The sequence below is a fragment of the Haemaphysalis longicornis genome, unplaced genomic scaffold (assembly GCF_048455015.1).
Source record: "Haemaphysalis longicornis isolate Haplotype H1 unplaced genomic scaffold, Haemaphysalis longicornis Haplotype H1 scaffold_6, whole genome shotgun sequence".
Classification (NCBI taxonomy): domain Eukaryota; kingdom Metazoa; phylum Arthropoda; class Arachnida; order Ixodida; family Ixodidae; genus Haemaphysalis; species Haemaphysalis longicornis.
Genome location: NW_027526407.1, coordinates 28,300,964 through 28,316,184, shown reverse-complemented (window position 1 = coordinate 28,316,184; position 15,221 = coordinate 28,300,964). Strand labels below are relative to the sequence as shown.

The 15,221-nt window shown below is 48.2% G+C and overlaps 1 protein-coding gene across 1 annotated transcript in view; it reads left to right on the top strand.

The window, feature by feature from the left end:
• Window positions 1-15,221, top strand: part of LOC144142389 (uncharacterized) — a 462,336-nt gene that overhangs the window by 410,386 nt on the left and 36,729 nt on the right. Inside the window, exons 2-5 of the mRNA XM_077673870.1 lie at window positions 8,797-8,821; window positions 10,212-10,325; window positions 10,383-10,454; window positions 12,091-12,229. Of these exons, the coding sequence (XP_077529996.1) occupies window positions 8,797-8,821; window positions 10,212-10,325; window positions 10,383-10,454; window positions 12,091-12,229 (350 nt within the window). The remainder of the gene's footprint in view (window positions 1-8,796; window positions 8,822-10,211; window positions 10,326-10,382; window positions 10,455-12,090; window positions 12,230-15,221) is intronic.

Genomic DNA, 15,221 nt, shown 5'->3' with positions numbered 1-15,221 from the left:
GACTGGGCCCATGAACCCTTGCATGTCAGTGGCAGTGCGACACAGGGAAATAAGAACCATTTTACACAACAGTTTATAACATTTCAAACATTTCTCGTGATAAGTAAGGTTTCCTTTACAAGTGAAGCGCTTCTGACAGATTATGCAGAGATGTGGCTTTTCACCTGTGTGCAATCTTTTGTGAACTGTCAGTTTCGCTTTCCGAGCGAAGAGTGCCGGACAGGTGTTGCAGATGTATGGCTTTTCTCCAGTCTGCAGTCTTTCATGACGAGTCAGGTTCTTTTTCCATGCAAAGCGTTTCTGACAGATAGTGCAGACATATGGCTTTTCGCCTGAGTGCAATCTCTCGTTATCAGCCTTGTCTCTCATCAAATAGAAGCTCTTCTGGCAGAACTCGCACCTGTAGGGCTTTCCAGTAGTTTGAAGTGCCCCACATTCAAGCACGGAGCTCTCCACAACATCCTGGCAAGCGGCGAGTTTTCTCGGCGCGTTCACTGTGCCACTAGCTGAGCAGTAAGGTCTTGCACTCAGGCCCTGAGGGAAAGAAAAAAGGAGAGATGTAACAAACAACAGCTGACAAAGGAGTCATTAATTCGTTCAAGTATTGATATTCAGTGGAACACCGACTGAGAAATAACATTTAGAAATCGGGCGTACAGCATTTTATCCACATTGCTCAAAAAGAAGCAAAAGGCAAGCACATACAGGACTTGCATTTGGCACTGAAGAACAAAGTGGGAAGTGGGGTGTTAAAAGGTATCCCGCTCCCTATTACAAAGTAGCATTGGTGAGGAAAATGCACGCCCCACTCTTGAGAATAAAATTTTTCAGCTGTGGTGCAGTGAATGTAATCTGTCCATCTGGGGCTGCACAAGCTACGAGTTCACTTAAAGGTGTTGTGCCACCAAATTTGTTGCTTGTGCATTCTTTGTTGCAAACGTTTTATATTTCATTAGAAAGCATGATACATGCTCTCACATGCACATATTCTGAGTAAAAAATTTATTATCGCACGATTCATGTGAACAGGATTCGGTTTCGGTTTCTGGGCGCCGATTCAAGCAGTGACGTCACAGCGTTGCGCCATAGCCTCCTTTAGTAGGTTATATAGGAGGCTATGGTTGCGCGGACGCTCTGCCACGCGTGTCTACCATGCGGCGCTGCGGTACGTTGCGACTTTACTGCGGCGTCTGCTCCCCCACATACGTGTTTCACTACGGAAGTAAACACGCCGACTCGTCACGTCAAGCCGCGACAGCTCCGACACGGATTCTTTGTCTGCATCCTCGGATGCAGACAAATGAAAACCATGGATATGCAAACCATAAAAATGCTAAAAAGAACGAAAAAAAAAAAAAAAAAAAGTTACCCTCCCCGCGAATCGAACTCGCAACGTTGACCGGGCGGGCGCGACGCGCGAAACCACTGAGCCACCGAACAACGAACTTGCCAATGCGATATAGCAGGTGTACTAGATGGAGGCCCATCATTGGAGTCGCACGTCGGTGTTTACTAGCTAGTTTACAGAATTCCTGACTTGTAAACTCAAATTTCTTAAATAGCGCTTGCGCAGCAAGGTTTTGCGAAGCCCCCGCAACAGCTTATCGCCATCAACTCTGCTATTTTGCGAAAGCGCTCGCAAAAATAAGTGTGCCCGGCTGCGACTGCGATTTTGCACTAAAGGGATAGTGCTTGCCGTACTTTGGTTTTACGTTTTACGTTAAAAACCTTTGCCGATACTGATCTCTTATTACCCAAATTACCCTACGTAACTCTTCTTCTGCACGAAACTATTTTCTGCAGGCGAGCCGATCGCACACGCATTCCGGGGTAGCGGCGTCGCCGAAGAGCACGGCCGAAGCGTCGAACGCCAAAATACGGATCGCATTAGCGCTAGTGTTGAGTTGTATGGGCTTCATGGAACTTACTGAGTTTATTACCCTCCAGAAACTAACAAAATAGAGCCACGTTCATTGCGGCACGAATGTTGTCGGGGCGCAGTTTTCGCTTCTCGGTCGATTGACGACGCGTCGTGCGACCAGTCAGGCGACCGGTTTTGTTGGCGTCTTCGGTCGGCGAGTCAGTCACACTACGGCGACTTTCCATCGGCCTACGTGTTTGTGTCGCCGTCGGCGTGGTGTGACAACGCGGTCTCGTCGGCGTCGCGTCGTCGTCGCAGTCGTATCGGTATAGTGTGTCGATACGACCAAGCGACCAAACAAACTGTGGTAACTGGAGTTCACGTTCACGTCGCTCGAGTCGCTAGCGTTGTATGACGTCACAAACTTTGCTGCGCTGGCAATCGTCATGGTTAGTGGCGCTAGCGATGGGTCCCGATTTCCAGAAGAGCATTTAGGTAATTTTTAGAAGCGAATTAAAATATATATTAAGCGCTTGCTGTACCCAGCACTTCGTGTTGAGGGTCGTTGCATGCAGAGGAAGCCTACAGCAGGCTTTTTACAGACTTAAAATTTGGTGGCACAACACCTTTAAGATTCGAACACATCTTTTCATGGCGTTTTAATTATCAATTCAAGAGTGTTTATGCATTTCAGTTTCGAGTGACCATCTTCTGTGCTTGATTCTCTCTCTCCCTCTTGTATGACACACACAAACGTCTAAAAATCAGTTTTTTATGTATCAAAGGGGCTCGAACTGTGAATGATTTAAGGCCCTTATAAGGTAGCATATGCGGCGAGGGAGACCCACTGGTGAAGGCGCTGTTACACAACACACAGCCAAAGCTTGTTAATTAGAGCATGCCAAATTATTTTCGGATTATTGCAACTGATGCTGTGGTCCTGCAAGTGGTATGCGTTTCTCAATGGGAAAAATTTCTATTTAAACACAAATTAACGTGCCTGTTATTTCAAAGATACTGCACTGCTAAAATGTAATCAGGAGAAGGCGACTCACACGGCGTCACTTTTAGCTTCAGCACTGTAGTTCCAAACAGCCCTACCTCTGAGAATTCTGCTTAGTAGGACGCCAGTACAGCGTCCTGGAGCAAATAACTCCCAGATAACGCAAAACAAACCTGGGTAAATCCTCAGGATGTCCGGCTCTGGACATTTCAGCATCCTCAGGTTGTCCATATCTTATCCTCAGCCAGACCAATCGGGGTCCGTTTGTCCGTCCAGCGTACATCCTCAGAACGTCGTCAAAATGATGCCGCTGGACAATTTTCGTACACTTCCAGGATACAAACTAATGTTCTTTTTTCTCGGTCTTTTTTTCACAAGCTAATGCAACAGGCCTCACTACAGAAATCGGGCACGTCCTAAATGTTACAGTAGAACCTGGGGAAGCCGTGCCTGGCGGGAAGGCAAAAACACTGCATCCGAAAAGACGGCACGGGTAACCCAAGAAAACTAAAGCGGTTTATATAGGCTAGCTGAACCCCAACAGACAAACCCTGGAAGTTCGAGCAGAACCACATTACCAGTTCTTGGTGTCAAATTTTGTTTCAGTTTCAGGCAAAGGGAAGAATCTTTCAGGTGCCCCAGAGAGGCGTGGCTTGTACGAGCACAACGTAAGCCCCCCTGAAGGTGAAAGGTATCACGGGACTTCTCTAGCTTAGGAGAATCATGGCAGCTGCATGAAGAGTTGAAGTACTTTTCCAACTTTTTGAGGGTATTCCAAGATAAAGAAAAGGCAGCTGTTGAACAGGAAGAGTGCAGATGTTGCCAAGAAGACACTTCTGTCCGCATCAATCGTGCTCTCGACACCCAGTGACCTCAGTTCCAGAGCAGCAAGGCATTGCCGCTGAAAAATGAGTCATATTACTACTTTTGTGCAGGTTACTTTAAAAAGCCCTTAAGTGATATGTTTCCAGCCGTTATTCCCTCGCAAAGACCTGTGCAATTAACAACTTTTCATCCAAAATGGGTCAAATCCTGCATGTCACATCAATGTGTGCCAGATCCGAACTTTACAAGTACTTACCATTTAGGGAAGTAATGCAGCCACATTTCTATTTCAGTGCTCAAATAAGATCCTTTCCTTAAGGAGGGTTTGTAACTGGGCTAGTTGGTTCATTGCATGAAGTTGAACAGCGCAGGGACGGGACTAAGAGCAGAGGCGCCCGTGTTTGTCGCCTCTGCCCTTAGTCCCGTCCCTGCACTGTTCAACTTCATCCTTTCCTTGCTTCTACACCATAGCAAAAAATTATTTCAGCAGTTGCCAAAGTTATTTTGGGAGCAAAAAACGACGTTTTTCTCGATTCCACCCAAAGTGGACTTAGCTAATTTTGAAAAAAAAAACGAACTTCTGATAAACTTTTTAACTGTTTTCTTTTATTGGCGAAATTCTGATACAAATTCTAATACACGTACATATTTATTGCCGCTAATAGACCTATCAGTCTGTATTAGTCTATTAGGCCCATCAGTCTGTATTCGTCTATTAGATCTATCAGTCTGGTAGGTCTACCAGAGTGTACTAGTTCTATCAGAACCAGTGGCAAGTTCAAACAAAGCAATGAAACATGGCAACACGTTTTATTATCAGGGTACAGGGGCGATTAAAAGAAATGCGAACAGCGGAGCACACAGCTTCCGACGCATGCTGCACCGTCTGGCTGCAAAGTCAGTAAACTGCGCGCATGCGCATTTCTTTGAGAGCATTTGAGAGTGTGGCCTATATTTATGGGAAATGCTTGATCAAGACGCGACCCCGATCGTTTATTGAGAGGCGTCTTTTCACGCTGCGTCGCCACTGAGTAGGGTGATCGTTCAAGGGCATCGTGCTAGCTGCAATCGGCCTGCTGCGAGCTTGGCTCCCGAATGTAGTACATAACAATATGTTCAGTGGCGACAGAGCATAAGAAGACGCCCCAAAATAAATGGCCGGCGTCCCTTCTTTATCAAGCATTTCCAATAGCAGTAGGCCACACTCTCAAACACTCTGAAAGAATTACGCATGCGCGCCGTTTACTGACAGCGCAGCCAGACGGTGCGGCATGCGTTGGAGGCTGTGTGCTCCGTTCGTATTTCTTTTAATCCCCCCTGTACACAGGGAAATTCCTCTGGCTGACAGAAATCTGGCTGAATAATTTAACGATGCATACTTTCGTAACCTGATTAAGAACGAATAAATTGCAATGCGAATCCACAAAATAGCTGCAGCATGCAATAAAAAAAGCTGAAGTCAAACCTGCACGGTCCAGTCATAGGCACACATCGAGCGCATTAATGGCCGATTGAACACCATTCCCATTGTGATGCAACTTCAAAACGGCATTCACCCTTCCGCAACACGCGATTAGAATGGAATCTCTTCGGCGTGAGGCATTCCTTTGAGAATCAACAAAAATGTCCGCAGCGGCGAGGTGATGGGTGAAAGATGGGTCGGGCGGCGGCCCGGATTGTATTTGTAAATGTTAGGCGGGCGCTACACATCTCCAACACCTCTCGATGACGTGATGCGCACGCTTTCTTACATGTCAGGCGTTCGTTACACAGCATAGCAGAAGGAGCAAAGATGTTCGAAGCGGCGAGGTGACGGGTCCAAGATGGGTTGCGCGGCGGCCTCGTTCATACTTGCCAAAGTTATGCGAGCGTTAGACACATCTCCAATACTTCTCGATGACGCGATGCACACGCGTCCGATGTGAAATAATGTTACAAGCTGTTTGCTTCTAGCCGTCTTCTTCCTGAACGTCCACACACGCCAACCGCACTTTGATGTTTGTCGCCATATTGGCTACCCAACGAAGACCATGGCATGGCTTGGCTTGACTTCGTTGCAGTCTTTTCGGGTTGGATTCTTGCTCTTCTTGCGGCCTCACAGGCGCAGCACTTTTAGCGCTCTTAGCTCCCATCAGCTCTCTTCATGTCTGATAGCAGCGCATTTTTTGGGAGCGAAAGTGAAAAAAAAATGTTGACCTATTTTGCATAATAATTTGGTTAGAGATTTACGGATTTAAACTGATAAAAGTTTGTATACGACTAATAAGCGTCTTATATATACACCCAATACAAAAATGTATAAGACTAATACAAGTTTATATCAGCATTTTTGCTAGGGATACGAGTGTAATAGCATTTCCTCCATGGTAACGGCAGCGTCAGACGTCCATACGGATTGTGATCCAAAAGAAGTAATACAACGGATCGTTTAGGGATCATTCGCAATCCATTGTGGTCCAAAATAAGCTCTAGGATGGACCATTGAGGGATCATTTACAATATCTAACCCTGTGGATGTCCCCTGGACGCCCAGTAAAGGATCCAGGACGTTTAGACCATTTGAGGACGTCCTCAGGACGTTTTGCGTTTACTGGGTGTTGAGATTATTCATGCTCTGCATCCTTGAAGAGACACTAAAGGCTGAATGAAACTTTATTTAACTTAAAGATCACGCTTTGTAGGTCTCAACTTTTGTTCGACGAGAAACTATGCATTATTTGCTTGGTGATGCTGAAGCAAATAAAGCTGGCATTTCTCTCCCCTGTTTCCCTTTCATTTCCTCGTGATGTAGTCATTGCGTCACAAAGTAGAAGCGAGGCAACGGTGCAATCTGGAGCGCAAGTGGTTCATGCTAATCCCTGATTCTGGCAAGGGTAGCTTTTAGGTTTCCAAGCCATGAACAAATCCGGCGTTTCTCTGGTCAAGAAGGCTGACTTGGACTCATGATCTGTCACTGGAGGTACGGGAAATGCTTTTGAATGCTCGAGGAGCTGCTGTGCATGTCTCTTCCGGCCAACCATACCACACCGAGCCGCCCGCAAGCGAGGCGCCTTCTGAAGTGACAACTGATGTTTTGATTTTTGTGCTAGTGCGGGTGCCCAGCACGCCGTTCAGGCGGACGCCTTCACCTTACTCCATCTGGCATCGCGACCATATGAAGTGACGTGAAATGACCTTCTCTCACGCGAACCGAGCATGAAATACACACTCTTTCCAGAAGCTGTGCAGAGTAGTTCTCGTGGGCTCCCGGACCCAAACTTAACAAGGGTAGAGCTAAGAGACACGCACCTTTACAAATTATTTAGCAACAGTGGCTCGTGGCGTGTGGAAGAACACAAGGTCGGATCACTTGGCCTGCAGTAAGTACCCTGTACCTTTTACGCATGATGAGGTTCAAACAGCGCGCGCACACTGTACAGACAGCAACATCCGTGTTCCCGCCGAGGTGAGCAGCTCCGGCGCGCGGGGAACGCTGGGTAAATTCGCCGCGCCATTTACACTGTGCTCCGCGAATGAAACCCCCCCTCCCTCCCTCACCACCCCCCGCTGCCTCCGCCGCGTTGGGAGTTTGTTGTTCCGCACGCCGCAAAAGAACCGTTGGCTGGCAGAGCAGAAAGCTTTGCTTTAAAACACAAGAAATAACAAGCGCCATAAATATCGAGCGAAAGCCGATCGCGAAGGGTCCGTTCGGTGCACCCTGCACCTCTGTCCTGAACCACTTCCCAGCAGTGCAAAGTCGGTTCCGCCATCCGTATCCGTTTGACTTCGGATGACCAGGTCAAGTTGCGGTCTATTAAAACTCCTAGAATTTTTTTTACTCGTGCATACGAAAGTATGCGTTCGCCCAGTATCAATGGATAGCGATCCATATTTTTTCGTGTGAAGGCCATGGCCACGCTCTTATCTGGAGAAAGTTGAAAGCCGCGGGCTGCGAGGTAGTTATAAATGTTGTACAGGGCTGTAATCGCTGCTGTGTACGTCGGAAACGAGAGAGAGAGAGAGAGAGAGAGAGAGAGAAATAACTTTATTCACATAAAGGGTTAGGGCGCGGTGGGCACGACCCGAAGGGTCGCGACGACTTCAGCCGCTCGAGTCACGAGCTCCTTCTGGAGCTGGGGGTCCGAGCGGCCCAACGCCTCCATCCACTGGTCAGGAGAATTAATTGGAGCGAATGGGTCCTCATCACAAGCCCACATTTGGTGTTGGACCGTGGCTTTTTCACCGCAGCGGGGGCAGAGCGAGGATGGGTAGAGGGAGGGGTGGACATGATGGAGGACGGCTCTGCACGGTAGAGATTCCGTTTGGAGTTGACGCCAGAGGCGTTCCTCCTCCAGAGTGAGGGATGAGTGAGCGGGTGGAAGCTTGCGGCGGGAGAGGCGGTAATGCTGTGTGAGCTCTCGGAATGTGAGGAGACTGTCCCTGGTCGAAGGGCTTTTGCGCAATTCAGTTCGCTGCACCTATGGCAAAATACCCTAAAAACACTACAAAGGCGCAAAATACTTTCTAACGCATGGATGGGTGTTCGAGAAAGAAAGAGGAGGGGCAAGAGAAGTGTGTCGTCCACAGTGCTTTGAATCCATCCATAGAATGTTTTGCAGGGTCAATTTATTCATGCTTGCGATAAAGTAGGGCGCAGTAGGAAGGCGACCGAGAAAGAATAACAAGTCGGCGGGACAAGCGCTCTTGTTTTGCCTACTTTCCAATCCTTTTCTATCCCCGCTCTGCTGTTATTAATAGTATTTTAACCCATATATGATTTCTAGCCACTGCCTCTTTTTAGATTCAATGCCTGCTGCGTTGAAGCACTTCTGTTGCTTTTTTTTTTTTTTCTCTTAATACTTCACCGCTCTGCGGCGCCAACTTACAGTTCTCGATGACAATGATGATGTAGCCGCTAGACAAAAAACAAAAAAGTGCAACTGTGACGTAACTATACATAATATCTTTTCCGTACTTACAAAAAAAGACATTCATGCGCTATATTTCTGGCTTTTGTTATAATTTTAAGTTTGCTATGTAGACCTGATACGTTTGGCGTACTTCGTTTGATAGTCAGCAAACACTGTAAAACTCTTTTTTGATTTTTTTTGTGCAAAGTTTTTTTCAGGTTGCGTGTGACTTTTATGTGCGAGGTAATTTCTGCTGATAGCAATTGTTAGAATTTAAGAACAAGCGCGCGGAAGAGCGGCGGTGTGGTTTGTAGTCAAGGATTATACGTCTGTGCGGTTCACCCTTCCATTTGGTGCGTGTACGACGCCGTGCTCGCCGCCCGCCTGGCCGCCTGGTGCGAAATGTGAAAGCGTCGGTTCGTGTGTAGGACATCGTTTTTGCTGCAGGGGTGGATTGCTGCCTCGCAAAAGGTGATCCCGTGCCCATCTGGGCTGCCTAGACTCCTGTCTAGTCGGGTCGTACGGCTTGTGTGGCTTCGGCATGATCAACTCGGTGGATGTGCTTGCAAGTGTTCGAGCAAAGCATGGAGGAAGAGCAAAGCCAGGAATATTTAAAACGAAGAAAAAAACTGCCGCCGGGCCGCCGTAGAGTTCCTGTATATGCTCCTGTATATGCTCCCGTAGGGAGCATATACAGGAACTCTAGGCCGCCGCAATGGCCAGCGCCAGCGGCGAGGAAGAGTGGCGAGGAGCGGCCGGGCAAATTGCATGGCCGCCGCCATATTTGGTTACAAACTGATGGAAGAAACATCCCCCTCGCGAGGGGCATGATCAAATGCAGAGCATTTCCGGGGGCGCACGACGTTAAGTAGTTTGCGTTCCGTTAATGTTGTTGCACTTGTGGCAACTGCTGACTAGAGAGCGCGGCGATGAGTGCGTTCCAGCCTCGCCGACACCCGCCTTTATCACGCCACGATCGCCCCACGCGCGCACGATGCTGACGTCACGATCACGCCACAGATGTTGATCCCGCGACGCGCGCGCCCCCACCTGTTGGGCGCGAACCGACCGCGGAGAGAGCGCGCGATTTGAGCGGAGAGTAGACGAGTATGAGCGGGGCTGGCGAGAGAGCGCGGCGATGAGTGCGTTCCAGCCTGGCCGACACCCGCCTTTATCACGCCACGATCACGCCGAGAGGGTGCACCTGCGAGCGATGCGGACTACTACGGACGCCTAGAACGGGTGACATCGTGAGTTAAAGAAATGCTCTCCATTTAAAAAACGGCACAAACCAAGGGAACAGAGAAAGGAGGGTATGAGCAGGCACACTGCTGTGTCATCTGCACCCTACTTGATGTGTTTCGTTGTTTTACACTGTTTATTTTTTTAAAGAATGCGCCAACTAGCTGAATCTTTGATTTTACCAGGACTATAACTGGGTGGTCAACTTTTCCTCTGCTGTTGCCTTTCTTGCAATGTGTTACCCCTTCAACTCGCTGTACACATGCTACACCCCGTTGGCTGAACTTGCGGTTGTCTTGGGGGCCATCAGTCTAACCGAGTCCAGTTCGTGTTGCCTGCCGTGGTTCGCGCCCCTGTTGCATAGCTGACACTGAGCATGTGCCCCGTGCAGCGACCCTGTTGGCGACTGGCGGCCGCACCACGGCCATCGCCACAGTCATGGCTAATGGCCGGCGAGTACTCGTCAGACGTGAAGTGCAGGCCACGGTCCCTGCCTTCAGCGTGGGTACGGCATCTCTCGGTGTGCCCTGGTCCTCTGCTCATGCCTGTGCTTCCCTTCTAGGGACCCAGTGTCCTGCTCCTGCTCGGTTCGTCAGCAGTGCAGCGTCCCAGACGGGCGATGATTGTTCTCCAGGTATGGATGTGAACTTGAACTGTCTCCCTTGCTGTTCGTGTAGGTGTCGCACTGGCGTGGCTGCATTTCAAACCGTGATGTGCTCTGAAGCTCTGGTCTGATACCTTCACTGCCTGTGTAGCCCCCCCCCCCCCTTTTTTTTTTTCTGCTGAACTAAATAAACCATCATTTCCATCCTCTGATTGCACCGATGATGTACTACCGTTTTTTCTGCTCAATTTAATCCAATTGCCGTACAATTTAATCCAGGTACCAGCCAAGTTAATCCAAGCACCATCTAATTTAATCCACGTGCCAGCGAATTTAAGCAATACCGCAAGTTGGGCTAGTTGGTGCACGATTGAAAACTTCGAAGCGCACAAATAACAGCGACAGACAGGAGGGGCGCACAAAAGGGCTTAACCCAAAGTGAATTTAATCCAAGTGCCAACCAAATTAATCCAGATATCAGAAGAATGTTCAGGAGTGTTTTGTGCGAAATTAGGCTCAGCTTCGCGGACTTCGTTGCGTGTGGTGTGGCGAAAACATGCCGTTTCTTGAGCCATGATGTGCAAAATGTGTTATGCACACAGCACAATGTACATTTACTAACACGCGCAGACCATTGGTGCCGCGTGCTGTGAGCTGATCGTCTGTCGATAACTCATGCCAGAAGTCTCATCTGCTCTTTGCGTAACAATGCCTTCAGAAGCTTTTGTGATAAAAACACATTACTGGAATGCCCTTTGCAGTCTGATCTTCAATTGATGAATGCTTTTCATTAAGTATTATTTCTAAATTATAATCTTGTCTGCGAAATCGTCAAGAATGTTACCTGCTGCGACAGAAGTGTCGTCTGCTCGCGTAGAAATACGCTGGCATAACAAAACTTGAGCAGTCAATACCTCTGACGATCTCGTAGATGAGCAGCACACGGCGATAACGGATCAAGCGAGTCCACTCTCCTGGTCTGCGGGTGTTAGTAAATGTCCATTAAGCTGCGCGAATATGATAATTTTCACATAATGTATCAAGAAATACCACGTTTTTCACCACACCGTGCGCAAAGAAGTCTCGAGAGCTGTGCCTAATCTCTCACAAAACACTCCTGAACATTGTTCTAATAGCTGGATTAATTTGGTTGGCGATGGAATTAGGTTGGTTGGCGATTGGATTGAATTTGTTGGCACCTGGATTAAATTACATGGCGTCTGGATTAAATAAGCTGACGCCTGGATTAAATTGAGCGAGGAAACCTGTAGTGGTAAGCCAGCATTCTCAGTTAAATTCAGCTGTGTGCCCTTTCACACAAAAAAATTATGCGTCGCATTTTAATGATCTGCAGCTGGCCTATGTGTCCTGGGCACCTTTCTTGATGAATTGTGCAGCAACTTTAAGTGTTTCTGTTCTGACAGCCATCAAGTTCAGTGCTGCTTGAGGTGCTGCTTTTTCTTTGCAGGCTCATTTTTTTTTTAGACTACTGTGCTTCTGGCATGGTAAAAAGTGCGAAAGAATGGTGACTTGAGTCTGAGCAAACAAGCTGAGCAATTAGGCGAGCTTTGGGGTGCTGGCCACCATTTTGAAATGGGCCTTGAAGCTTGCGTGTGGTTTCAGAGCATCCTCTTCTTTCACGGCTCTGCCCTTCCGGTACTCCCAGGTGCCGAGTCGGACGGCTCCTCGTTGGATGCCTCTTTCGAGGTGCGCTGTGGAAATCCCGCTTTTCGAGGCGGTGGGGATGGCGCAGTGGATGCTTCGGAGGAACAGCACAGCTGGGCCTATGGCGCTACCCACTACAGGTGAGTCCGGTTGGCTGCTTACTGAACAGCTCTTTCTTCAATATTATGCCTGTTCTAAACACATTCAATAGTACCCGTGGTAAGAAAAATAAGTGCGTTTCAGGGTGTTTTCTCAAGCCTGAAGTCTGCGTTTATAGCAATATCCTTTTGGTGCAGAAACATCCCTGCCACCCCTTTGGTGCCACCCAAGTACTCATCTCTCAAGTTTTAAAGGAGCACTGACACAAAAATTTCGCATCTTGTTTTTTTTTGTTGCGATAAGTAGCTAGTGACCTACTTATAACCTGTAGAAACCTCATTTGCTTCAACGTGCGACGGTTGTTTAATTAGAGGCATTTTCAATGCGGCCAGTTTGTGTCAGTGCCCCTTTAATGTTGAAGGGTTAGTGAACTCGGTGGGTCGAAAATCCAGCCTCTCTGACGTGCACATAGCACTGAAAACGGCCAACGGAAGGGAGCGCAAAATGGACCATGGCTAGTTCAGCTTGCTCTTGCTACTACGCTTTTGCAGGTACTCTCTTGGTGCTACTTAAAATACATAAGGCACAAAGTTCGAATTGCGAGAAAGGCGCACAGGGCAGACGAAACACCAGCGTATAGGAGCCCAGGACAGCAAGCCTAGTGTTTGAGCAAAGCCAGGAATATTTAAAAAGAATAAATGGCACAAAACAAGGGAACACAGGTAGGAGGGTATGAACAGGCACACTGCTGTGCCTGTTCATACCCTCCGTCCTCTCTGATGGCACTCAAAATGGCCGATGGCTCAGACAGTAAAGAAACAGGGTAGTTGAGTTGAAGAGAAAGTTGGGGATTTGGGTCTGGACAGCATTCGAGCCAGGGACGTTTGGAAAGCAGGGCTGGTGCGCATTACCAAGACCACCACAGCTCGGCAGACTTGGTACAGTTTTGATTGATTGTGAAGGTTAACGTGCCGACTCTGAGCAGGCCATGAGGCGCGCCATAGTGGAGGGCTCCAGATTAATTTTTGACCACCTGGGGATCTTTATCGTGCGCCGAAATCCCGTACACACGGGCGTTGTTGCTTTTCGCCTCCATCAGAAAAGCGGCCGCCGCGGCCGGGAATTGAACCCGCAACCTCGTGCTCAGCAGCGCGACGCCTTACCCACTGAGCCACCGCGGTGGGTAAACTTGGTACAGTTTTCATGCAGACCTGGTGAATGCACTGTGACCTTCAACTATTGAACCTGTGCTGCCTGCATGAGTAGCTTAGTGTGCTAATTAGAGGTGCAGCAATTAGGCGGATAGCAGAGTGCGTTCCCACTACTGTAAAATACCAATCAAGTGCCACCGTCCCGTAATTTGAGTATTTCCAGTTTTCGCGTACTGTCAGACTAGTGCCCCCAGCTCCCCCAACCACTTTCCGATGGCCCAAACCAGTGAAACTGAAACCGCCCAGGCACTCTTTTCACTGCACTCTTGTCTAATCCAAAATCCAATCCAAGAACACACCACATGCCGTGAATTCCGCACACGCTCGCCATTTTGTTATTGTCATCTGACAGTGCCGAATGTGCTTGTGACTTCGGAACAATGGTGGTTCAGGACATTCATTCGTATACGCCTCGAGCGCGGCCTGTAGGGGTGCCACTGAAATCCCCCTACCGGCCCGTTTCGAAAGCAGGCGCGGGAGTCCGCGCTCCGCTCCCCAGTGCCGCCGCTGCTTTTGCGGCACGTTCACGACTGAGATTTACCGTTTGTGGGCGTTTGAAATTCATATTTGTGTGGAGCAGTCACTCTGTTCGCAAATGGGGTGTGTTTACGAGAGTGTGGTATTTTCGGTCTGTATAAGCGCTCGGTGGGTGCCACAGGCCAGCGTCGCAGAACCGGCGTATGATGGAGCCGATTGTAGTTACACTGACCTGAATTTACTAGCCGTGTCTCCGTAACTACCGGTTCCTCAGATGTTCATGCTACGGCTATACACTACGGTTTAAATCAGTTTTGTGCGCTTACATAATCAGCGGAGCACTCATACCTGACAGCACACCAGTTACGTTTGCCAATATTATACCTCAGATATTGATCACCACCATTTACAAGCCAGTCTGTGTTAATTTCGGGAATATTCAACAAAAGTACGATGGACAATACATAATTATACTCGGGGATCAGCACACGACAAAGTCATCTTGTCGTAACGTGAGCGCCCGCAAACATTCATCTGCTCCTCTGCGAGCAGCGCGGAGACGGGCTTAGAATATAATCCGCGTCCGCGACTAAATGCTGCTTCGAAATATCGTCATATGGCACAAGGAGCCTGCAGAATAAACCAGAAAGTGAAAGCAGAGGGCTTTATCACATATACCACACTCTTCCAACTACACATTTCATCGCTTGTTGAATAGCCTACCCTGCATACTTCCAAAAATGCGTCCGCCGTACGATCAGCTCTTCGTTGAAGTAGAAAAACAAAAGGAAAGTGAACGCGAGATTTATGTGTGGGATTACTAAAACGTTCATTGCTTGATTCCGCTCCGCATTTGTACACGGCGTCCCCCTCCCTACCCCCACCGATTTCTCGCGAAATAGCAGTGCATTTCGCGTATAGTTGGTCTAGTGAAACCTACCTGGCTTAAGTTTAGACGAACGTCTTTAGCATGCCAGAAGCTGCACTGTTTTTTTTTCATTTCCGTTAGAGCTATTATGTTTCTAAATTCCACATTGGCACAGCATTTATTTTTCTGTGGTTTCATTTCCTTGGTTCTTGCTATATGGGGTGTGTGGGCACATATTTAGCGACGCGTAGGCTTGGAATATACTTTAGATTTTCGCATGGTTTATATTCTTATAAAAGGCATAAGTTATTGTCCGCGATTGGGTAATCACATCCCCGAAACATATTTTTCTGTGGCGTATATATGCGAAACGAAGCCGCATTCGTTGTCCACGCTGCAAAATGAAGCCAACCTCTCATTGTGCCAGTATCAGGTCTAAACGAGAAGTCAGTAGAATTCATTTGTGCCTGTTGTTTT